Source organism: Oncorhynchus keta, chromosome 28 (assembly GCF_023373465.1).
Source record: "Oncorhynchus keta strain PuntledgeMale-10-30-2019 chromosome 28, Oket_V2, whole genome shotgun sequence".
In the NCBI taxonomy this organism is placed as follows: domain Eukaryota; kingdom Metazoa; phylum Chordata; class Actinopteri; order Salmoniformes; family Salmonidae; genus Oncorhynchus; species Oncorhynchus keta.
In genome coordinates this window covers 72,112,556-72,139,259 of record NC_068448.1, presented here as the reverse complement: position 1 = coordinate 72,139,259, position 26,704 = coordinate 72,112,556, and the positions used below count along the sequence as shown (strand labels likewise).

General features: G+C 41.7%; 1 protein-coding gene across 5 annotated transcripts in view; it reads right to left on the bottom strand.

The window, feature by feature from the left end:
- The window catches only part of LOC118361197 (lethal(3)malignant brain tumor-like protein 4), a 125,313-nt gene extending 98,609 nt beyond the window's left edge, over positions 1-26,704 (bottom strand). The window contains exons 1-9 of one of the 5 annotated variants that reach the window (XM_052483802.1): positions 26,617-26,704; positions 9,868-9,968; positions 8,903-9,000; positions 6,451-6,505; positions 6,090-6,178; positions 3,636-3,740; positions 2,624-2,759; positions 2,000-2,091; positions 1,013-1,164 (exon numbers count right to left, since the gene is read on the bottom strand). In XM_052483802.1, the coding sequence (XP_052339762.1) occupies positions 1,013-1,164; positions 2,000-2,091; positions 2,624-2,759; positions 3,636-3,740; positions 6,090-6,178; positions 6,451-6,505; positions 8,903-8,983 (710 nt within the window). In that variant the 5' untranslated portion in view covers positions 8,984-9,000; positions 9,868-9,968; positions 26,617-26,704. Of the gene's footprint in view, positions 1-1,012; positions 1,165-1,999; positions 2,092-2,623; positions 2,760-3,635; positions 3,741-6,089; positions 6,179-6,450; positions 6,506-8,902; positions 9,001-9,867; positions 9,969-26,148; positions 26,280-26,616 lie in introns of those variants that run through there. The other 4 variants (XM_052483804.1, XM_052483805.1, XM_052483806.1 and 1 more) reach the window with 4 other exon arrangements.

The window sequence follows — 26,704 nt, the reverse complement described above, 5'->3', positions numbered from 1 at the left end:
TATTATATGTATGTATGTATGTATGTATGTATGTATGTACACACACACACACACAAAATAGTACATCAATTACAAAACAACATTAAGGTGTAATCTATCAATTACTGACACGAAACATCAGTAAGCATATGGCCCTGTCCGGGAGTGTCATCAGATGGGGTCATAGTGTCTCCTGACCCCTCCTGTCTCAGCCTCCAGTATTTATGCTGCGGTAGTTTATGTGTCGGGGGAAAGGGTCAGTTTGTTATATCTGGAGTACTTCTTCTGTCCTATCCAGTGTCCTGTGTGAATTTATGTATGCTCTCTCTAATTCTCTCTTTCTCTCTCTCGGAGGACCTGAGCCCTAGGACCATGCCCCAGGACTAACTGACATGATGACTCCTTGCTGTCCCCAGTCCACCTGGCCGTGCTGCTGCTCCAGTTTCAACTGTTCTGCCTGTGATTATTATTATTTGACCATGCTGGACATTTATGAACATTTGAACATCTTGGCCATGTTCTGTTATAATCTCCACCCAGCTCAGCCAGAAGAGGACTGGCCACCCCACATAGCCTGGTTCCTCTCTAGGTTTATTCCTAGGTTTTGGCCTTTCTAGGGAGTTTTTCCTAGCCACCGTGCTTCTACACCTGCATCGCTTGCTTGTTTGGGGCTTTAGGCTGGGTTTCTGTACAGCACTTTGAGATATCAGCTGATGTATGAAGGGCTATATAAATAGATTTGATTTGAGTTGATTGCATGTCTCATCTGGCTAGAACTTGATGAAAACACCTTCTCAACCTCAGGTTTGCTTTCCACAACGGACTTAGTTTAACAGTCAAGGTAGAAACGAGGAAGCCAACATACAAAAGCTAGACACGTTTCAAACCGAGGAGACAAAATGTATTATTCTGTAATTCCCCCCACACACATGCACACAGTGTGGACACTTAATTTTCCAATTTCTCATCAACTCACAAAAATGTAATTTCAAAAGAATGGAAAACAGTTTGAATTGAATGACTGGTGTCTCACCAGTAGTCGTAGGTGTCGTCCCAGTTGTCAAAGTGAACCAGGAAGCGATTGTCCATGATGTCGGCCACCGAGGCCACACACACCAGGCACGGGTTCTTCCTGTCCACTGCCTCCAGTTTCATGCCCACCTGAAACTTAGACGTGCTCGTGGTCTGTGGACACACACAGACACATCAGTAAGGGTTCAATTATTATTTCTATGACACTGACTGATCAGGTGAATCCAGGTGAAAGCTACGATCCCTTAATGATGTCACTTGTTAAATCTACTTCAAATCAATTGAGACATGGATTGTGTACAGCACTTTGAGATATCAGCTGATGTACGAAGGGCTATATAAATACATTTGATTTGATTTGAATGTGTGCCATTCAGAGGGTGAATGGGAAAGACAAAATATTTAAGTGCCTTTGAACAGAGTATGGTAGTAGGTGCCAGGCGCACCAGTTTGTGTCAAGAACTGCACCGCTGCTGGGTTTTTCACGCTCAACAGTGTCCTGTGTGTATCAAGAATGGTCCACGACCCAAAGGACATCCAGCCAACTTGACACAACTGTGGGAAGCATTGGAGTCAACATGGGCCAACATCTCTGTAGAACGCGTTCGACCCCTTGTAGAGCTCATGCCCTCATTAATTGAGACTGGTCTGAATGCAAAAGGTGGAGTACAACTCAATATTAAAAAGGTGGTTCTTAATGGTTTGAACACTCATTGTATATTGTCCTATACGCCAATCAATTCCCTTCATTAAAGTCATACAGTACCGCTCAGTCAATCTTTATTTGAGCTTTTGCCACTAAAAAAAACCTAGAGAAAGTAAAGCGGTGTTTCTTTGAAGCATTGTGGGAGGAGCTTTACAACAGCCACTGGGACACATTGTTCTGTTCTGCTGTGTGAATGAAGGTCAGCTTTTGGCCCCAGGCGTCCTTTCAGGAGAAAGAAGCACTAAGCTGATGTTGACTCCCACAACCCGACCAAGCACTTACACTGTTATGAGATTCAAACAGATTCTGTGGTGCAGCTGGAGCGTTACAAGACTCTTGGTATTTATCCCAGTTAAACTCGACTTCGTTGTAGCCTGAAAAAAAAAAAATAAGTTGTGCAGGAAAATAGGAAGAGGGTGGAGAAAGGAGAGAGAAAATAAAATGCGATTAGGGTTGTGAAAAATATTGCTGTGCCAGGCACATTACATGATTCCCAACAGACTGCCATGTATTAGCACTAAATGCTGATGGTGTGGAAATAAGATGAGGCCCTTGTAAGAAAAATTAACCATGCATAGTTTAAAGATCATTCTCCTGTTATGTGTTGAAGTCTATCGCGTTAGAATCAAACAAGCACAAGCTCTTACACAGAAGCAATACAATTATATCAAAACAGACAAAAGTGAACAGCTGAAGGGACCTTTCACACTACTGAGCCAAACTGAGCAAAGACAAACCGAGCTGTACTGAGCTGGCCTGGCTATGCATCCACCATAGTTGCTTTCCTTGAACCATGTTGACAAGGACCATGTGAAAATAATATATTGGTTTGGGTCAGCATGATTAGTTACCGTGAAACGGGGAAAGAGAAAAGGGGTAACACTGTGCCGATCTGCTGTAGATCACCTTTTGGTGGGTGGAGCTTGTGTCCTGTCGACTCGCACCACCCGGCTGGCCTGATGTCGGCAGAGTCGGCGTTTAACCAGAAGTCATAGCATTCAGAGTAGCCGTCGATGTGGAGCCGCAATCGGTAGCCAATCACCTTTGAAAAACAAAATGCAGCAAATATATGTATGGATGTACATGCAGTCCCTATCCCAAAACACCAATCCACAGCACAATGTCATCCCGCTCCGTCTTCCCATGACTATTGCAGTAAGCTACTTGCATGCCTTGCACTTAACAGTTGTTTTCTGTTCCACTGTGAATTATATATAAGAGGAGACTTTACATACAATTCCATTTTTGCTGATGGAAATACAACAGCGACAGCTAACGTAAATCTTGTATATTTGGAAAGTGGTCGATGTGATACGCAGATTCCAAGTGCTTAGGTAATGACTCATGACAATTTTAACACAAAAGGGATGGCATAAAAAGATCATTGAAAACACAAAACTACCAAGGTCCTCATCAGTAACAGTTATGGACAAGAATTTCCCCCATCCACAACAGTGCTGTCTGGACTTCAGATCACACACCCAGTTAAAGTGTGTGACACGCCCAGTGTGCTGGGAGAGCCCTTGGTGTGACACGCCCAGTGTGCTGGGAGAGCCCTTGGTGTGACACGCCCAGTGTGCTGGGAGAGCCCTTGGTGTGACACGCCCAGTGTGCTGGGAGAGCCCTTGGTGTGACATGCCCAGTGTGCTGGGAGAGCCCTTGGTGTGACGTGCCCAGTGTGCTGGGAGAGCCCTTGGTGTGACGTGCCCAGTGTGCTGGGAGAGCCCTTGGTGTGACGTGCCCAGTGTGCTGGGAGAGCCCTTGGTGTGACACGCCCAGTGTGCTGGGAGAGCCCTTGGTGTGACACGCCCAGTGTGCTGGGAGAGCCCTTGGTGTGACATGCCCAGTGTGCTGGGAGAGCCCTTGGTGTGACATGCCCAGTGTGCTGGGAGAGCCCTCCCTCTACCCTGCAGCTCACCTCTGCCACAGACAGGACACAGAACATGGAGGGGTGGAGAGGGTCGATCCCCTCCAGCCTCATCCCAGCCTTGAAGCCACTTCTGCTCGAGGGGAACGACTGGGCCTGGGATGGAGGGAGAGAGAGGAAGATAAAGGGAGAGAGAGTGGGAGAACATAAGAATGAGAAAGTGTGATGAGACAGCAATGGACATACAGAGAGAAAAGTAAATGAGAGGAGGAAGGGAGAGAGAGAAAGTGAGAAACAATAAGGATAGAGAGCATAGGACAGAGCAGAGCTAGCAAAAAAGGAGATAACGAAACGACCAACAGGAGACCAGGAGAATAAACCCAAATGTTGATAAATAAAATATCCTCTCTAGAAAACCAAAACCCATCCTAGGAAATTTAACTCTAGAAAATCCAAACCTATACATTTACTATGAAACATAACATTATTGTGCTTCCATTTTCATGGAGGCTGAACCCCCACGCTCAAGTGTGTCCCGGCAGCGCAGTTGCCGTGGAAATGTGTTTGTGTCTCCGACGGAACAGATGTCCTGTCTAATCCCTTCATAGAAAAATGAATACAGTACGCTGCACCGAGTGTTTGTAGCAAAGGACTTAGTCCAGTGTAAATCATTGTTATGGAGAGAGAGATGGGGGGGGGGCATAGGCATCACTGGGGGTGGTGTCTTGATACTGTAAACATTTAAGGGTCTTAAGGAGAGAGATATGGGGGAGGGGGGGCATAGGCAACACTGGGGGGGGGGGGGTCTTGATGCTGTAAACATTTAAGGGTCTTATGGGGAGGGGTGGCATAGGCAACACTGATGGGGGGGGTCTTGATACTGTAAACATTTAAGGGTCTTAAGGAGAGAGATATGGGGGAGGGGGGGTCTTGATACTATAAACATTTAAGGGTCTTAAGGAGAGAGATATGGGGGAGGGGGTGGGGCATAGGCAACACTGGGGGGTGTCTTGATAATTTAAACATTTAAGGGTCAAGTCTCAAATCCTTGCTTAATCTACACTGCGGTCAAATAGTTGTGCTGTGTCCGTTCTCAAATTCACAGTCATTAGAAACAATGGGGACATCCTTGTGTCCACCACCACACACACCCACCCACCCACAGGCATGAGCACACACACAAAGTGTGATTTTCATCTATTTCGCAGGCCCTTGTCGACCCATTAGAAATAAGTCCTGCAGAAAAGCAGTAGGAAAGGGGAGGATCTGTGATTTCTCCGCAGTTTTAGCACATGGTCCTCCCCCTCATCTGAAACCTGGCTGTGTGATCTACAACTCCAGCTACTGGGATAGGGAAACTATTTCATCAAGGACAACTGGTTGCAATTTGCTTTGTTCTAAAATAAATCAAATAAAACATTAAATCACTTGGAGAAAATACACAACATGAACAAAAGTATGTGGACACCTGCTCAGCCAAAACCTCAATTCAAAATCATGGGCATTAATATGGAGTTGGTCCCCCCTTTGCTGCCATAACAGCCTCCACTCTTCTGGGAAGGCTTTCCACTAGATGGTGGAACATTGCTGCAGGGACTTGCTTCCATTCAGTCACGAGAGCATTAATGAGGTCGGGCACTGATGTTGGGCGATAAGGCCTGGCTTGCAGTCGGCGTTCCAATTCATCCCAAAGGTGTTCAATGGGTTTTGAGGTCAGGGCTCTGTGCAGGCCAGTCAAGTTCTTTAACACTGATCTCAATAAACCATTTCTTTATGGGAACGGGAGCATTGTCATTCTGAAACAACGGTCCTTCCCCAAAGTATATGGACACACATTAAAACAAATGTGTTGCCGCAATGTTGCAAGCACAGAATCGTCTAGACTGTCATCGAATGGCATAGCGTTTAGATTTCCCTAGCCCAAAACCATGAAAAACAGACCCAGACTATCATTTATCCTAAACCAAACTTTACAGTTGGCACTATGCATTGGGGAAGGTAGCGTTCTCCTGGCATCCACCAAACTCAGATTTTTCTGTCAAACTGCCAGATGGTGAAGAGTTTCCTTCTGCTTCGGAGTCTAATGGAGGCAAGCTTTACACCACTCCAGCCGATGCTTGGCTGAACTTGGGCTTATGTGCGGCTGCTCTGCATCTTTTGAATGGGTGTCCACATACTTTTGTATATAGTGTACCTTTGCATAGTCCCGTAAACTATATACTGTACAGTAGGTCCTTAACATCCTTCCTTTTAAATCAACAGACCATGTTTAACATCAAGCAGCTGGCTTATGGCCTTTAAATGCAAATCATAGCTTTGGTGGCCTGTATTCTAGTTTAGTAAATTACATCTCGGACTGAAAACAGACAAACATGGGGAACTACCTGGACATTTTCATTTTCTGCTGCAAAATGTTCCGTTGTTACGGTGTGCCCTAATGTATAGGGCTCTCGTGTCAAGCTTTAGTAGTAGATAGACCTACTGGTTGATGAAGGTGATGCTTACCTCAGTGAACAGTCTGAGGGGAACTGCTATGGCCTTCTCCTCTCCCAGGTACTGATCCCACGACCAGGCCTTCTTCCTACCAATCACTGCTACCACACCACACTCTGAGTTACATCTCTACTTATGATAGCACAAGCCAGATTCCAGGACACACATCCTAGTCTAAAAACTTCACTCAATAGAGAATCCCTGTGTGTAAATATACATCCATACTCTACAGTACATAGCATATGCCAGCCATTATCATTTGATATCACTTTAAAACATACTCGGTGCATTCATATCAATAACCAGTAGTATTTTAGTATTCAGTTATGATCTGATTGTTGTTATTAGCAGCATTTCCATTTCCAGAGTTTACCTTGTGTGCTGGTCACTTTGTTCTTCATTTTTGCTGCGTCGTCTTTTGGTCGCTCCTGAAATAACACAGTTGTTACAGGTATAGAATCTTAATTCGATCACTGTCGTCTTAATTTGATCACTCGGTCACAGAGAATTTTCCTGCAGGGCAGGAAATGCAACAACAACAAAAAATATTCTAAACTTTGTAATTTCCACTTTAAAAAAGTGAGAAATGAATCCAAACTAAAAATGCATCAACCCATACAAAAATGTCTATTAATTATAATCTACATAATAATTCACATTTCCTGTTGCTGCAGGATCATTTTTTTTATTTTTTTTATAGTTGATGAAAGAGACTTGAGTAACACTACAAAAGGCCCAGTGCAGTCAAAAACGTGATTGTCCTGTGATTAAAATAGTATTCAGACCCCTTGACTTTTTCCACATTTTGTTACGTTACAGCCTTATTCTAATTGATTCATTCGTTTTTTGCTAAATCATAAAAAAATAAACTGAAATATACATTAACATAAGTATTCAGACCCTTTACTCAGTACTTTGTTGAAGCACCTTTGGCAGCAATACAGCATCAAGTCTTCCCGTGTATGATGTTACAAGCTTGGCACACCTGTATTAGCGGAGTTTCTTCAGTTTTTTTTTATTTTATTTTAAATATTTTCTACATTGTAGAATGATAGTGAAGACATCACAACTATGAAATAACACCTATGGAATCATGTAGTAACCAAAACAAAGTGTTAAACAAAACCAAATATATTTTATATTTGAGATTCTTCAAATAGCCACCCTTTGCCTTGACAGCTTTGCACACTCTTGGCATTTTTGTAATACATTTGCAAAAATGTCATTATGGGGTGTTGGTGTGTAGATAATTAAAAAAAAAACAATTTAATCAATTTTAGAAATAGGCTGTCATTTAACAAAATGTAGAAAAAGTCAAGGGGTCTGAATACTTTCTGAAGGCTCTCTATTATGCTGAATTGTAATGTTGAGTACATTGACCTCTGGCATTAGGTTCCCAAAGTTGGGTTTGCATCTAAAAAGGTGAAAATAAATGATGCAGCTATTGAGGCCACCTGCCACTATATATGAGATTAATTTATGTTAATTTCAAAAAGAGACATGAATTTAGAACATAATTCTCCCGAGATGTCAATCACAATTTGAAATGTTGCAGGGTCACCCCCATCTCTGCCTCCAAATTACAGAAAAGCTGTTGCAATTTAGAATTTTCTTCAGAGGTGGAAAAGAGTAGCTGAGGATGAGGAGAAGAGCAGCTGCCAAAAAGCTTCCTCATGCCAGGTGACAGAAAAGGAAGAAGATAATTTTCTTCAACTGCTTACAAAGCAAGAGTTCTCACAGAGATAGCAAACACAGCTTTGTAGTTGGGCTGGGTTCCTCTGGCAATATAGCTAGAACTCCCTGTCTTAGGTCAGTTAGGATCACCAATTTATTTTAAGAATGTGAAATGTCAGAATAATAGTAGAGAGAATGATTTATTTCAGCTTTAATTTATTTCATCACATTCCCAGTGAGTCAGAAGTTAACATACACTCAATTAGTATTTGGTAGCAACACGCTTAAATTGTTTAACTTGGGTCAAACATTTTGGGTAGCCTTCCACAACTTTCCCACAATAGGTTGGGTGAATTTTAGCCCATTCCTCCTGAAAGAGATGGTGTAACTGAGTCAGGTTTGTAGGGCTCCTTGCTCGCACATGCTTTTTCAGTTCTGCCCACAAATGTTCAATAGGATTGAGGTCAGGGCTTTGTGATGGACACTCCAATACCTTGACTTTGTTGTCCTTAAGCCATTTTGCAACAACTTTAGAAGTATGCTTGGGGTCATTGTCCATTTGGAAGACCCATTTGTGATCAAGTTTTAACTTCCTGACTGATGTCTTGAGATGTTGCTTCAATATATCCACATCATTTTCCTGCTTCATGATGCCATCTATTTTGTGAAGTTCACCAGTGCCTCCTGCAGCAAAGCACCCCCACAACATGATGCTGCCACCCGCGTGCCTCATGGTTGGGAGGGTGTTCTTCGGCTTGCAAGCATCCCCCTTTTTCCTTCAAACATAACGATGGCCATTCCTTCTATTTTTTGTAAAGGCACAGTCAACTTAGTGTATGGAAACTTCTGACCCACTGGAATTGTGATAGTCAATTATAACTTAAGTAATCTGTCTGTAAACAATTGTTTCGAAAAATGACTTGTGTCATGCACAAAGTAGATGTCCTAACAGACTTGCCAAAACTATAGTTTGTTAACAAGAAATTTGTGGAGTGGTTGAAAAACGAGTTTTAATGACGCCAACCTAAGTGTATGTAAACTTCCGACTTCAACTGTATATTTATTTAAAATATATGTCAATATATCAGGCTTCTGTATGGGGTTAGGATATGATCAAGAGCTCAGGTTCGGTCGGGTCCAGGCCTACTCACTCTTAGACAATATTCCTCCACCACGCCTTTGCTGGAACTCACACTCAGTTTGATTTTCTTCCTGTCCTCTGCCTGCATCATTCGAGACACGATCGACTCTACAACCACATAGGGTAAAAAAGCAACATGAAACACACACACATAGGCCAACAGAATGCAAAAAAATCAAATCAATTGCCATTTAAAATTGTGCATTGCGTTAAGTTGAGACATCAATTTATTCCTACATGTACTTTTCCTTCTGAACAGAGTGAATGAAAAAGCCCCCACATTCCTTCTATAAAAACATGAAAGCTCTCTGAAGTATCCCCCTTTCAAACAAAGCAGATTACATTTCTAGTCTTATGTGCACTTCAATTGTTCGCTTGAGACGTAAGCAGCTGGACCACCTCATTGCCTGTGGTAGGAGACAAAGGCAGAATGCCCCCCCAAGTACAGTAACCCATGTGTATTGTGTATAGAGGACATGAATGCATCTCTTTCCCTGGTACATTATGTAAATTGATGTCTGATGGAATTTGGATTGAGTTCCTGGTAAGAGATAAAGACAGCTTCGCATGAAAGTCAAATGAAGTGAAATGGGGTCTGTGGTAGAGGGGGTGGCCACCACTGGAGGGGCCCGGATTTTCACAGAAAGGCAGTGAGATGCAGCGACTGTGAGCCTTCCGAAGCAGATTAATGGATTGTACTTTAGTTACCCGGAAACAAAATGGATTCACTATATAACTGCAATACTTACTGCTCTAACACAAAATGGTCGCCCTCGGGCCTTGTCGCACTCTGACTAAAGATTATCTGTGTTGAAATATCATAAAGGAAATCTCAGGGCTACAGAGCAAAATAATCACAGTGTAACCTTAACACACCACAAAACAGACTGAAATCATCATTTTGACCATTGACCACTGCTACCCTACGGTTAAGTGAACTCTTTAGTGTTTCAGTGAAACTCCATAGTGACTCACCGTTTGGTATTTCCTTCTGCCCAGTCCTTCGGCCAATCAGGGTCTCCCAGTTTCCATTCCAATCACATTCTATGTCTTCAGCAGATCTATTCGAGGCCTAGCTATAGACAAAACAAAAATAAAATAAACAATGGTTCAAAATGACAGCCAAACATGCCAGTCAATGAATGCAAATTATTTAACTTTGTTTACAGAACAATTCATGTATGCATGTGCCATACTCTGAAAAGTTTAAATGAGATTTCTCTGTGTAAACAGCATCCCCAAAACCACCCAGATATTTAGTTTTACAAAACAGTTTGTTTATAAATTACAGCTTAAGTACTGCAATGAGGAATTGAGTGGATGGCGCTCATATTCTCCATCTAAAAGCTACTGCTCAGGCAGTCAATATCACCTTCCATATTATATTAGGGGGGCCTATTAATTGGTAGAAGGTTTCCAGGAGGTGTGACAGAGAGGGGGAGGGGAGCCAGTGCTCGAGGTCCCTGAGGGTGAGCGGGGTGGGGCTGGTCTGACTGCAGTCTGCAGGCCCTCTGATTAACTGGGAGGGGTGGCTGCAAAGCCTCTGGGCATTAGGGATAGGCATTTGAAATTATTTCACTATTATAAAAATATCAGATATCTGGATAGTCGAAATATGTGTTTTAAAAATACACTAGATGACCAAAATGATGTGGACATCACTCATCGAACATCACATTCCAAAATCAGAGGCATTAATATGGAGTTAATGTAACGGCCTCCACTCTTCTGGGAAGGCTTTCCACTAGATGTTGGAACATTGCTGCGGGGACAAGAGCATTAGTGAGGTCGAGCACTGATGTTGGGCGATTAGGCCTGGCTCGCAGTCGGCGCTGCAATTCATGCATAAGATGTTTTGATAGAGCCCTGACCTCAACCTCTCTGTGCAGACCAGTCAAGTTCTTCCACACCGATCTCAACTAGCCATTTCTGTATGGACCTTGCACAGGGGCATTGTCATGCTGAATACAGGTAAGGGCCTTCCCCATAATGTTGCCATAAAGTTGGAAGCACAGAATCGTCTAGAATGTTGTATGCTGTAGCGTTTCCCTTCACCTGATCTAAGGGGCCTAGACCGAACCATTATTCCTCCCCCATTAAAACTTTACAGTTGGCACTATGCATTGAGGCATGTAGCGTTCTCCTGGTATCCACCAAAACTGCCTGATGGCGACGCATGATTCATCCCTCCATAGAACACGTTTCCTCTGCTCCAGAGTCCAATGGCGGCAAGCTTTACACCCCTCCAGCCAACGCTTAGGAATTGCGCATGGTGATCTTAGGTTTGTGTGCAGCTGCCCAGCCATGGAAACCCATTTCATGAAGCTCCCAACAAACAGTTAAAGTGCTGGCGTTGCTTCCAGAGGCAGTTTGGAACTCGGCAGTGAGTGTTGCAACCGGGGACAGATGATTTTTACGTGCTTCAGCACTCGGCGGTCCCGTTCTGTGAGCTTGTGTGGCCTACCATTTGACGGCTGAGCTGTTGTTGCTCCTAGACATTTCCACAGTTGCCAATGTTTGTCTATGGAGCTTGCATGGCTGTGTGCTAGATTGTATACACCTGTCAGCAATGGGTGTGGCTTAAATAGCCGAATCCACTAATTTGAAGGGGTGTCCTCATACAGTGAGGGAAAAAAGTATTTGATCCCCTGCTGATTTTGTACGTTTGCCCACTGACAAAGAAATGGTCAGTCTATAATTTGAATGGAAGGTTTATTTGAACAGTGAGACAGAATAACAACAACAATATCCAGAAAAACGCATGTCAAAAATGTTATAAATTGATTTGCATTTTAATGAGGGAAATAAGTATTTGACCCCCTCTCAATCAGAAAGATTTCTGGCTCCCCATGTGTCTTTTATACAGGTAACAAGCTGAGATTAGGAGCACACTCTTAAAGGGAGTGCTCCTAATCTCAGTTTGTTACCTGTATAAAAGACACCTGTCCACAGAAGCAATCAATCCATCAGATTCCAAACCCTTCACCATGGCCAAGACCAAAGAGCTCTCCAAGGGTTCTTGTCAGGGACAAGATTGTAGACCTACACAAGGCTGGAATGGGTTAAAAGACCATCGACAAGCAGCTTGTTGAGAAGGTGACAACAGTTGGTGCGATTATTCTCAAATGGAAGAAACACAAAAGAACTGTAATCTCCCTCGGCCTGGGGCTCCATGCAAGATCTCACCTCGTGGAGTTGCAATGATCATGAGAACGATGAGGAATCAGCCCAGAACTACACGGGAGGATCTTGTCAATGATCTCAAGGCAGCTGGGACCATAGTCACCAAGAAAACAATTGGTAATGCACTACGCCGTGAAGGACTGAAATCCTGCAGCGCCCGCAAGGTCCCCCTGCTCAAGAAAGCACATATACATGCCCGTCTGAAGTTTGCCAATGAACATCTGAATGATTCAGAGGACAACTGGGTGAAAGTGTTGTGGTCAGATGAGACCAAAATGGAGCTCTTTGGCATCAACTCAACTTGCTGTGTTTGGAGGAGGAGGAATGCTGCCAATGACCCCAAGAACACCATCCCCACCATCAAACATGGAGGTGGAAACATTATGCTCTGGGGGTGTTTTTCTGCTAAGGGGACAGGACAACTTCACCGCATCAAAGGGATGATGGACGGGGCCATGTACCGTCAAATCTTGGTTGAGAACCTCCTTCCCTCAGCCAGGGCATTGAAAATGGGTCGTGGATGGGTATTCCAGCATGACAATGACCTAAAACACACGGCCAAGGCAACAAAGGAGTGGCTCAAGAAGAAGCACATTAATTAAGGTCCTGGAGTGGCCTAGCCATGTTAGCACAACTGAAAAATTTGCGAGATCTTCGGTTTTTTGGTAATTTCTCACATGGAAAAGCCTTCATTTCTCAGAACAAAAATAGACTGACGAGTTCAGAAGAATGGTCTTTGTTTCTAGCCATTTTGAGCCTGTAATCAAAACCACAAATGCTGATGCTCCAGATACTAAACTAGTCAAAAGAAGGCCAGTTTTGTTGCTTCTTTAAATCAGAAGTTTTCAGTTGTGCTAACATAACTACAAAATTGTTTTTTAATGATCAATTAGCCTTTTAAAATGATAAACTTGGATTAGCTGACACAATGTGCCATTGAAACACAGGAGTGATGGTTGCTGATAATGGGCCTCTGTACACCTATGTAGATATTCCATTTTTTATAATAATTTTTTTAAAGGCTGCTGTTTCCAGCTACAATAGTCATTTACAACATTAACAATGTCTACACTGTATTTCTGATCAATTTGATATTTTATTTGAAAAGGGACACCAAAAAAATGTGCTTTTCTTTCAAAAACAAGGACATTTCTAAATGACCACAAACCTTTGAACGGTAGTGTATATGAAACATCAATGGAGACTTGCGTGCTGGTGAACTGCACTGCTTGTTTCAGCAAAGGGGTGGGGGAGGGGCGAGAGATGAGCAGGAGCCGGTGTGTGCGAGCCTGTGTGTGTGTGTTGTTCCAAACTGTTTGGTTACTTCTCTGTATCTTTCCAAGGTTAAGTTTAGGCATTTATTACAAATTCACTCTGAATGGTTAAGGTTTGGGATAGGCTTAAGTATTCCAAGTAATTGAATATTAAACATCCGTTTGGATATTCAAATAATCGCAGCGCATCCCTACTGGGCAAGGGGTGGAGCTGTGTAACCTAACCCTCCCCTCCCTCACTGGGCTCCATTGATCGAATGGTTTCATTTGACAGTGAAAGAGCCACCAGGAGGTTTTTAGATGTGTGTGTGCCGTACAGAAGATAGCAAAGAAGACCTGGTTTGTGGGAGTAAAGACAAAGGGCAAAATCCTAACCTGTATGTGTGCATGTAAAGTACAGTAGGCCTAACTCTTCATGTAAATATTACACTGATGCCAATGGTAACTGTGTAAAAGTCTCATGATCTTTAGGCTTCATCCCATTGATGTCACAGTATGTCCTAAGAACTACAGTAAATAACGACATTGAAGTGGTTGGTATGGGTATGATGATATTGTGTGAGGCTGACAATGTGCAACGATGTAAACAGTCTTAAATAAGCACACCACTATAGCTGAAAAAATAAAAACACATTTTCCAGCGATCTCCACTGCAGTTATCCAAAAAGACAATTTACGCCCCAGCAAATACACACCAGGCCTTAGTAATGCAGCGCGAACTGTGTTCCTGAATTAATAAAATTGTCAACGGATGAATGCTGCCACCATGACGCGATGAAAGAGACCCAGCGATTAGTGGAGCTGGATTAGGGGTTTTGGATGCTGGAATTATTTTGCCGTGGACAAACTTTTTGAAGTAATTTGTTTGACAAATCAGATGAAAGCATCCTGAATGGTTGTGTTCATGACACATTAAAAGTTAATAAATGTTCACATCTTTATTATTAGGCCCATAAAAATGTTTTGTGCAAGATTCCATTTGAAAAATAATATAATAATAATAATATATGCCATTTAGCAGACGCTTTTATCCAAAGCGACTTACAGTCATGTGTGCATACATTCTAATATCTGAGGGAATGCAATAAATATAATAATAAAATAATAAAATGCCCCCACCCCCTTTTTATGATTTTTTAATGAACCTATATTATAATAAGGCACCAAAATCTTGATTTTGTTTAATTTGAGAGACCTAGAAAAATGCTGGTTTTGATGCTCATTTTCTGCCAGTTTAACAAAACTCATGTACTCTTTTAGGTAGCCTATTTAATAATAAAAACCAAGTCTAGACCTTATTTCCCCAAATGTTATTTCGCTACCAAATGTATTATAATTTAAATGAACCCTCATTTCATTACACATATTCTCTTTTACAGAAAGTGAATAGATCAATTGATAGCAACAGAGACACACATTGTATAATATTACTTCCCAAGCAAATAAATAGTCCTAGACTTTAGAAGGCTGGTGCTCAGCTTTTGAATGTCAGAGACAAATCAAAGATAGGTGCCACTCTAGCAGATGGGGGAGTACAGTGAGTGACAGACAAAGGGAGCAGGGAGGGAGAGACAGCAACTAACCAAGCCGACTCGCACTATAGTAGAGTAATAGCTGCCAAAACTAGGTTATTCATCATCCAATGATTACGTAGTACTTGTCTTGACTGCATCAACCGGGAGAAGCTAGTTAAGATACTTGGCTATCATCGTTAGCTAGCTAGGCTAATTGAGGCTGCATGCACTTTCTCATCCTACAATTACAAATAACAACAACTTAATTCAGAATATTAAGCAGCTGCCTAACTGTTGGCTCATGGTCGTTGTAGCCTATCCTTCTCCTTTAACTGTAAAATCTGTCATTTTAATTCCATCTTCCATTGATTAGATATCTCATAACTTCTGCCACACACGGAGGCTCTATGACTGCAGTCGATTGCCGCTTTGATTGGCCAACAACAAGCTAGACGTGGCACGCTCCACTCTCTTTACTGCAAGCAGTCGCATTCGAATCTGTAAGGGAGCTTCCGGACAAGTCAGTTAAAATAACACAAACCCGAGACAAGTGGCTGATCCGACCCAGACTCGAATATTCGGGTACAGGTGGTTCCGTGAAGGTCACAAATGAGCGCTGTTACACACCCATACATGAATCTAAGAAAGTTAATAGCAGGCCATGCATGGGCAAATAACAGCATGCATCATTCTCCAGACAGAAAGGTGTGCGAGAGAATTTGAAAACAAATCCAATTTTGATGTGTCCATTTATTTTCCCTTTCGTACTTCCAACTATTTGGACAACACTGTACCTACAGTTCCTTCGGAAAGTATTCAGAATCCTTGACTTTTTCACATTATAGCCTTATTTTTTTTATCCTGAGATATCTACCACACACACACACACACACAATACCCCATAATGAAAACAGGTTTTTAGAAAAGTTTACTAATTTATAAAAAAACAGAAATACCTTATTTTTACACAAGTATTCAGAGCCTTTACTATGAGACTCAAAATTGAGATCAGGTGCATCCTGTTTCCATTGGTCATCTTTGAGATGTTTCTACAACATGACTGGACTCCACCTGTGGTAAATTCAATTGTTTGGACATGATTTGGAAAGGCACACACACCTGTCTATATAAAAAGGTCCCACAGTTGACAGTGCATGTCAGAGCAAAAACTAAGCCATGAGGTCGAAGGAATTGTCCGTGTCGAGGCACAGATCTGGGGAAGGGTACCAAAACATTTCTGCAGCATTGAACGTCCCCAGTGGCCTCCATCATTCTTAAATGGAAAAAGTTTGGAACCACCAAGACTCTTCCTGAGCAATCGGGGGAGAAGGGCCTTTGTCAGGGAGGTGACCAAGAACTCGATGGTCACTCTGACAGAGCTCTAGAGTTCCTCTGTGGAGATGGGAGAACCTTCCAGAAGGACAACCATCTCTGCAGCACTCCACCAAATCAGGCCTTTATGGTAGAGTGGCCAGACGGCAGACACTCCTCAGTAAAAAGGTACATGACAGCCCGCTTGGCACCTAAAGGACTCTCAGACTACGAGAAACAAGATTCTCTGGTCTGATGAAACCAAGATTCAACTCTTTGGCCTGAATGCCAAGCATCACGTCTGGAGGAAACCTGGCACCATCCCTACGGTGAAGCATGGTGGAGGCAGCATCATGCTGTGGGGGTGGTTTTCAGCAGCAGGGACTGGGGTCTAGTCAGGATAGAGACAAAGATGAATGGAGTAAAATACAGAGAGATCCCTGATCCTTGAAAGCCTGCTCCAGAGCGCTCAGAACCTCAAACTGGGACAAAGGGTCACCTTCCAACAGGAAGCACACAGTCAAGACAACAAGCTTGTAGCATCATACCAAAGAAGACTCATCACTGATAAAGGTGTGTCAACAAAGTACTGAGTAAAGAGTCTGAATACTTATGTAAATGTGATATTTCTGTTTGTAATAAATTAGCAAACATTTCTATAGACATGTTTTTGCTTTGTCATTATGGTGTGTAGATTGAGAAAAAAAATTCATACATTTTAGAATAATGCTGTAACCTAACAAAATGTGGAAAAAGTCAAGGGGTTGGAATATTTTCAGAAGGCTGATAATGTAAAACTTTAAAATGTCTTCACAGGGCCTCCGGGTTTAGCAGAAGTCTAAGGCAATGCATCGCAGTGCCACCAGAGATTCTGGGTTCAAGTCCAGGCTCTGTCACAGCCGGCCACGACCGGGAGGCCCATGGGGCGGCGCACAATTGGCTCAGCATCGTCCGGGTTAGGTAGGGTTTGGTCGGCAGGGATATCCTTGTCTCATCGCGCACTAGCGACTTTTGTGGCAGGCCAGTGCACGCTGACACGGTCACCAGGTGTACGGTGTTTCCTCCGACACATTGGTGCGGCTGGCTTCCGGGTTGGATGTGCATTGTGTCAAGAAGCAGTGCGGCTTGGTTGGGTTGTGTTTCGGAGGACGCATGGCTCTCAACCTTCGCCTCTCCCGAGTCTGCACGGGAGTTGCAGCGATGAGACAAGACTAACTAATTGGATACCACGAAATTGGGGAGGGAAAAAAGGGGTAAAAAATATATAAATAAAAAAAAGTCTTCATTTTGAAACCATTGAGAGTGCAATGTATACCATTCATGTCCACTCTTTTTTTCTCACTTTTGTTTATTTCACTTGCTTTAGCAATCTAAAACACATTGCCCATGCCAATAAAGCCCTTTGAATTAAACTGAGAAAGAGACAGAGGATGACATGGTACTCAGCTGCAGGACATTGTGCTTATTTACCCACTACGTGCTTTTAAAGTAAAGGGAGTCATTATATCTTAAATTGAAAAAAATCCAACAGGTTTTTTTCTAGAACTGAAAGTGGTTGCCATTTTCACGCCTCCACAATAAATCAGTACAAGACATCTCCATCATGAGCCTGGCTCCTTTATGTCGCTTTTGAATGACAAGAAATTGAAATATCTGACACACAGAGGCAGGCCTGTTTGTGTTCACAATAACAGAGCTCGCTAAGAGAATCCAATAAACACTGCATAAAAACACCATTCACATGATAATGGAGACTCCACAAACATGTTCAGTAGAGATGGGAAAAGGAAGAGAGAGAGATAGACAGCAGTGACATATGCTCATGGTGAGCCAACACTTTCGGTGCATTCTTGGCAAAAGGAGGGAATTGAGTCGGTCCTTTCGCAACATTTCCTGATCTCTTCACAACATTATGAACATTTTATGTTCTGCCTGTTATAGCTAGAATCTTTAATTGCTACATACATTTAACTGATAAATTAATGAACAAATAATTTATTTTGAAAGAATATAACTTGCAAATGTCTCATGAGCCTAGTTCAACGGTTGTAAACAATTTGTAAACAATCTAAATGTAAACAAACACTGTGTAGCCTCAAAACATAATTAAACTATAAATGTTGTATCATGGATGGTCAGTCCTTGCATCCATATCGTTGTCTATGAATTAGAGTGGTTCAATTTCTCCAGACCCATCCCTCACCTTTTTACGAAAACAGAGGTAAGGCTTGGCGCTTGAAGGCACGGCGTTTGTTGCCAATAAGAGATTTTCAACCTACAGTTAAACTCTCCCTTTGTCAGAGCAGCTGGGCTCAGTCTCTCTTTATGTTCTCTGACAATGAAGAGCAAAACAAAAATCACTATTCAACAGCCCGCGGGACAAAACAAAAAAAAAGACCAATTGTAATCTGTCCTAATCTGATTGATGGCCAAGGCCTCTGCGTAGTCTGCCATCAGGGTGACATATCTCTGAGACATCTATAATTGCTCACTAAATTCATCTGGGTTGTGACGACTGCTGCAGGTGGATCCCCAATTATCTCCTGTGCCATCTGAGAATACACCCACACCTGATAGTTTGGGGATTAACACAACAGATAGAGAGTTACGGAACACTTGTTCTCTGTTCTATTATTTACCTGACAGAGAAGTGTCATCGCTGGCACAGGCTGAATTCAAATATACAGGTATTATTATGTGATGATGTCAAGTGTCAAATGGAGCCTGGTAACTACATACGGTCTGAAGAACAAACAAAAAAAGGAGGGAAAAGTTCAGTCATTCATCAAGGCGAGGGAAGGGGAATTCATACAACTACACGTCTCGTCATACTAGACACAGTTGGGTTGCGTCAAACCTTATTTTCCATAAACTCCTATGGAAATTCCTCCATCTCACATCTTTTCCCCATTCAAAATGTAATTACTATCCATTTTGCAATGCAAGGAACAAAATGTCTAAAGCAGTGGAAGAAGACCAGAACAACCATTTTTGACTCATTTTTATAGGATTAAAACACATATCTCCTATGGCTCCAACTGCTCCATCCTTCATTTCTATTTGAGGATTAAAACAAATATCTCCTATGGCTCCAACTGCTCCATCCTTCATTTCGATTTGAGGATTAAAACACATATCTCCTATGGCTCCAACTGCTCCATCCTTCATTTCTATTTGAGGATTAAAACACATATCTCCCATGGCTCCAACTGCTCCATCCTTCATTTCTATTTGAGGATTAAAACACATATCTCCCATGGCTCCAACTGCTCCATCCTTCATTTCTATTTGAGGATTAAAACAAATATCTCCTATGGCTCCAACTGCTCCATCCTTCATTTCGATTTGAGGATTAAAACACATATCTCCTATGGCTCCAACTGCTCCATCCTTCATTTCTATTTGAGGATTATCAGTAAACCCAGTTGTTTTTGTCTACGACAGTGTACAAACTCTAACGCATGAGGGAACTTTAGCTAAGAGTTTTTGCAGCTTTAGTTGCAGCAATGTGGTATGTTAAGGGACTAGGGACCACACACTCCCCCCAACACAGCATGAGGTTTCACATATTCACACATTTTTCCGTGACTTAGCAAATACCCACGTTGCTTCAACACAACAAAAGGGGACAGAGGCTGGAGAGCATAGAGGGTAATGGTGAGTCGGAGGATGTTTATTACGCCCTGGGTGTTCACATTTCATATAAACAAGCTTAAAGGAAACGCAGCAAACTGGGATTGGGAATTGCCTATCAGAAAAGCTGGGCAAGTGATGATTAGCACAACGACAAGTTGTGACAAAACGTGCCCAACTCTAATTGGGTTTCCAACAAAGAATGACTACAGGGTACGTCCTGTTCTATTCTGTTGCAAAGGGAAAAAGGCAATTTGTTCTCAAAGCTAAACAATGCTTCCAGATTGCATGCTGGTGGCACTCTCAATACAACCCTCAAATCTAGTAAACTGGCTCCTGAATCAAAGTATGCTTGATCAATAGGAGCTCTGAAGCTGGTGAGAAGAACATAACACGAACACATTAAAATTCTATTGAAACGAGAGACAGTTTTTTTTTAAGCAATCTGCTTCGTCAATGCCACATAAGCTTATAGCACTGTAGAAAATAATAAGTTGGGCTTAAAATGCCCTAGACATACAAGGGCAACAAATGTCACCATGTTATCATATAGGCTCCATCAAAGTGCATATATGATGAGAATAGATATTATATATGCACAATTACACTCAAGATTTGGCTCTGTATAAATATGTTCAAAATAATTATCCTGAAACCAGTTTGTACCTCATCTAACTTTTTTTGATGTCAGACCAGCCTTGACACTGACTAAGACACCAGCAATAACTCTATTCGATGTCAAGTCATAATGAGCAGGTCCGATATCTGACAAAGCATGGTATCCATGAATGAAAAACACATTCAATTAATATACATCATGTCGCTCTTATTCATCAAATTTCTGTGATATTTCCAATCATCAAAGTTTCGTGGCTCGAGACAAGAGAAGAGCTACTAGATTTTCAAGATTCCTACAACATGTCTGCTGTTTTTTTTGTTTTTTAAATGGATCAATTGATATAACTTGACAACATCTGTTATCATTTTGCATATTGATAAATAACCATTTAAAGCCATTAAAACTGAAAGTCAGTCACTCTCTTAGATAATACCTCAGTGTTTAATTCATAACCAGAGAATGTTTTTCTATTTCAGTTTTAAAATCACATTTCCAACTACAGTGTATCTAGCTACCCGTTTCATTGAGATAAAATATCACTGATTTAATGCAGGGACTTGACTGAAACGATAAACTTGTGTCACATAACTAGTAATGACTGGTTGTTATAAGTGAAGGCTATATGCAGAATTCAAAGTGACAGTGTTTCTTTCACGATTGAGGCATGGACTTTCATGTTGCTGAAATGGCAGTGTGCCCCCGATCTGTGACTTGCTTTCCTCCTATTGAAATCTAAAACAATGGACAACTTGCGCCATGTCAAAAATGTACATAGAGTGTTTTGTCCTTTAAAAGTTGCAGCGTCCGCAGAATTCTATGGCACGTTATTTAAGTGTGAACCACTGGTACCATTAATGCTAGTTAGTGCTAGTTTGACCACCAAAGGGCATCTTTGAAAAGCATTTGATAGCCTTCAATAATGTCTGTACTAGAGCATTTAAAACCTTTTTTTGTAAGAACATAGTATATGGGACTGATTTTTAAGAAATTTTGCTTAATCTGATTATTACTATAGTGTTTATATTCAAAGAAAAAACCTCTGGGTTTCCATTAAGATGGAACGGATAATATGGCACTGTACAATGTGATGGTCGGGGGTAGGCTACAGTACTTTGCTATTTAGCTAAAGTATCCCTGTGTCGTGCGGGCACGCGGGAGACCGGGGTTCAATTCCCCGACGGGGAGGAAGGAGTAGGTTGTCCTTATAAATAAGAATATGTTCTTAACTGACTTGCCTAGTTAAATGAAAGGTTATACTAAGAGCATGACATTTCTACACCCTAATTGTAGTCTAACCAATACCCAAACGGAGATTAAATGAAAATAAAAATCTCATTGATTTATCAAGACCAGTCCCCATGCTTCTCTTAGAGCAGGGCGAAACAGTGATAAAATAGTTGTAGGCTTTTGCTTCAAATCCTATTGCTTCTAACTTCAATATGCTACGCCACTTTTAACAGCACATTACTCAACACTAGTGATAATCATATTGCCTACGTTAGGCCTACAGTATATCGAAAAATATGACCCTCCTCCAATTATTACATATAGAGGATTCTAAATTAAAACCAAAAGCCACCTCATGGGTCTCCCGGTGGCGGCCGGCACGGGTATCAAACCTGCACCTGCAACAATGCATTTTGCACTGCGGGAGCCCCCATCCACTCCGGAGGCCCCATCCACAAAGTATCAAAATACAGAGAGGTGTTGGTAAAGGTATATTGTCCTGCTAATAGCCCATAACGGGCTATTATAATACTGTACATGATGTCCAGGTCAGGATAACCAAAACATTACTTTATTAAAGACTATCAGAAAGAATGTTGGTACTTATTTATTTTGATCCAAAGCCATGAATGAGTGTGTCACTCAGCTTTATGTAGGTGCCGGCTATACAACTGTGCCATCAACTTGATAATATATAACGATATTTTAGGTTATTTCGTTTTCAAAAAAACTAAAGTGTGCGATTGTCATTTGAAAAAGGCCAAAATAATATTGGTAAAGGACAACAAAGAAATGATTTATGTTTTTAGAAGGAGAGAAACACTGGGCCAATTGTGCGCCACCCTATGGGACTCCCATCACGATTGGATGTGAAACATAAAAATACTTTTTGTGGTATTATTCATTTGTCTTTTCTGGTGGATTAAACTGAAGTTGCAACCAATGACAGCCGGTTGTGATACAGCCAACCAAACATAGAAATACATTTGACTATAGAATTCTCCCCCAACCTCCTTCTAGGCAAGTCTATTGTCCAGCTACCTGCTAATAGCCATGTTGGCGCAGTACAACATGACCGTGTGTGTTTGAAAGAGTATTTTCCAGTAAGAAACCATTTGTTTCCCTTCATTGGACTAATTTGCCCAAATATTTCTGTAATTCAGTGATATTTATTCCCATAGTACTTCACTATTCACTACGATAAACGGGAATCCCACCATTACCCCTTGTGAAACAAAACCGCAACTCTTCAGTGAAGAGCACTTTTTGCCAGTCCTGTCTGGTCCAGCAACGGTGGATTTGTGCCCATAGGCAATGTTGTTGCCGGTGATGCCTGGTGAGGACCTGCCTTACAACAGGCCTACATGCCCTCAGTCCAGCCTCTCTCTGCCTATTACAAACAGTCTGAGCACTGGTGGAGGGATAGTGCGTTCCTGGTGTAACTTGGACAGTTGTTGTTGCCATCCTGTACCTGTCCCGCAGGTGTGATGTTCGGATGTACCGATCCTGTGCAGGTGTTGTTACACGTGGTCTGCCACTGCGAGGACGATCAGCTGTCTGTCCTGTCTCCCTGTAGTGCTGTCTTAGGCGTCTCACAGTACGGATATTGCAATTTATTTCCCTGGCCACATCTGCAGTCCTCATGCCTCCTTGCAGCATGCCTAAGGCATGTTCATGCAGATGAGCAGGGACCCTGGGCATCTTTCATTTTGTGTTTTTCAGAGTCAGTAGAAAGGCCTCTTTAGTGTCCTACGTTTTCATAACTGTGACCTTAATTGCCTACCGTCTGTAAGCTGTTAGTGTCTTAAAGACCATTCCACAGGTACATGTTTATTAATTGTTTATGGTTCATTGAACAAGCATGGGAAACAGTGTTTAAATCCTTTACAATGAAGATCTGTGAAGTTATTTGGATTTTTACTAATTATCTTTGAAAGACAGGGTCCTGAAAAAGAGACGTTTCTTTTATTGCCTAGTTTATACTGCCCTGCTAATAACAGGGTTAATAATATATCTGTGAGAATAGGGGGGCATTTATATAGTTCTAAATTAATAATAAATCACTGTTTAAAAAAACAAACATTTTGAGATGATTTTGTTTTCAAATAACGTAAGATTAGCGAGAAAGGGGCCATTCTTGAACATGGGGTGAGACATTGTTACTAATTTGTAAATAAAGCTAGTTTGTTATTTATAATTATTTCTTTCCGTTTTTAGAGGGGGAAACCAAAAACATTCAGTCATCTCATGGGTCTCCCAGTCGAGGCCGGCAGATGATATGCATGATAGAATCCACTGTCAAACTTAAAGGGATAGATAAACAAGTCTTACAACGCATTATAACTGCATCGTAATGCATTTTACCTGCAGAATTTAAGAGAAGTGTAACAGCATTGTTTTGAATGCTTTACAGTCAGTAGGATATGTAAAATGACGGTACAAAATGTCTCTCTTAACCGGACTGGAGACTATACAATGTGCCAACTGTAAAGACGAATAGCTGACTTATGATATCAAGCGTTCATGAAAATAGATCTAACATACGCTCAGTTTCCAAATAACCCCTCATCCATCAGCAATACGCACTTACCATTCAGAAAGGGGGGGGGGGGTTCCCTTCGCTCATATCACATGACATGTTCACATCCAAGTCCAAGTTACAAACTGACGCTTTACAGTTCGGGACAATGCCATCAGGTCTCCACCAATCTCCTTATAATGTGAGATGACATACCGGCTTCACTTGACAGCAGAAGCCAAATGTAAAAACTTAGCAATGACTTTACAGAGCCAGTGAAACATTCTCTATAATAGAGATATTGAAGGCACAGCGTAGATTAGAATATGGTTCCACGCATGTTGTCAGTTAAGATATAATTTACTAAACTCAACCGAGGCAATAAAAGTCACAGTTTAGCCAATTTGTTGTCGTTGAATAGGTTCTTCCACTGATACACAAACTGAAGAGGTTTCTCAAGCCAAAACACGTTATTCATGTTTTATCTGTGTGCTACAACAGGAAGTGTTATGTGGCAGCTATATTGCGGCGTGAAAAGCAGAAAGCATATGAACTACTTTCCGACACGGACATCAAAATAAACACCTCAACAATATAACCTTTAATCTGACTTTTTGACAATCACAAGACAAAATACAACATCAGTCACCTTCAAAGCAAATGGAAATTTAGTATTGAATAGAAATAATTCAATTATATAACAGCAGCAAGTCCATGTTGTTGCTGTGATGATATAGAACAGGGTTATTCAACTCCTACCCTACGAGGTCCAGAGCCTGCTGGTTTTCTGGTCTACCTGATAATTAATTGATGGCTTAGAGGTCCAGTTGAGTTTGAGGGCTCTATGAAATATTAAACATTAGGGTCTATTTTCTTAGAAATACGACTAACGAGTAGTGTTTCACTACGTAATAATAATTGAATGACCAGAGAACTAAAGGGGGACAAACCTGTTTGATAAAGCAACAATACATTGTTTAAGGCAGCCCCCACACCTCTCTGTTTAAGGCAGCCCCCACACCTCTCTGTTTAAGGCAGCACTCACACCTCTCTGTTTAAGGCAGCCCCCACACCTCTCTGTTTAAGGCAGCCCCCACACCTCTCTGTTTAAGGCAGCCCCCACACCTCTCTGTTTAAGGCAGCCCCCACACCTCTCTGTTTAAGGCAGCCCCCACACCTCTCTGTTTAAGGCAGCCCCCACACCTCTCTGTTTAAGGCAGCCCCCACACCTCTCTGTTTAAGGCAGCCCCCACACTTCTCTGATTCAGAAGGGTTAAATGCTTTACGACACACTGATTAGGAATCCCCTTTCCCTTTTCCTTGTTTGTGAAAAAGGGTTGGGTCTTCTGGGGGTGTGTGTGCTGGGGGTGTGTCTGCTGCTATTTTAGTTTAGGAATATGTATTCTTGTTTTGTTACTTTAGTGAAGTTTGACTGTGGTAACATTTTACTGCATTACAGTCATACAAACAAGCCCTTACATTCTTTACTCAACAGGTGTAATTTATTCCCAATTTACATTTATTTTCAAGTACATTATGAATGTGCATCTACTTGTATCAAATCATTGAATAGGATACGGTTTTGACAATTATTACTAGGGGTGAATGATTGTTAGAATAAGAACACAATTTTAATCATTAACAATCAGATATTATTTTATATTTTACATTTTCTGGATAGTTTGTGTTACAGTGACATTTAGAAAACACGAAACAAGTTGCCATTTAGGCCTATGGTTTTATAAACAAAATATGAGAAGCTTCATAGGCTACACCTGGTCAGTTCAAATAAACAGAAAACGATTGTTGATAAACAAAATGTCGAGGTAATCTAAATTTTAGAGCCAAAACCACTTTGTAAGGTGCCAAGATGAAACTGAAACTCCAGCCAACTAGAAAACAGCTTGAAAGAGAAAACAGTTCTGAAGTCAAGGAAATAAAAACAATGTAGCGAAGCTTCATCAAACAACTTCTTACCATTGTTTACATGTCTCCTCGCACAAGGTCAGATGCAACTCATCACGTAGCTACCAAAAACGCTAACGTGCAGAGGAAACGTTTCCGAGAACAGTCAGAAAATTATAGTTTCACTTAGCTTGACTGCCGTGCTACGCATTGTGTTTACACTATCTCGTATCACTTGTTTGGAAAATGTTTCAGCAATAAATTGACGAATACACAGACATAGTTGATTTTACTTAATTTAGTGGGTCAGTAGTTGACGGAAGGGGCATATTATATGGTCGTTTGCTTAATAGGAGAAAACATGAGAGATTAGCGCGAGAATAGCCATCTCAACACATCTGAAAACGATGGGAAAACCCGACACGCCATTCGAATAGTTTTCGTCCTACAAAATGCAGCTCTTCCATAGTGTGTGCTTGGTCATATTTTAAAAACAAAGTACAGTAACCCAGCGGTTGTATGAAATTATGAATTCCTTACCAACACGGCTGTCGTTTTGCCCCTCAATGTTGTGACAGGAGGAATAGGGTTCTCTCGCTGCGGTTGTGCGCATGCTCTCGAACAGCCC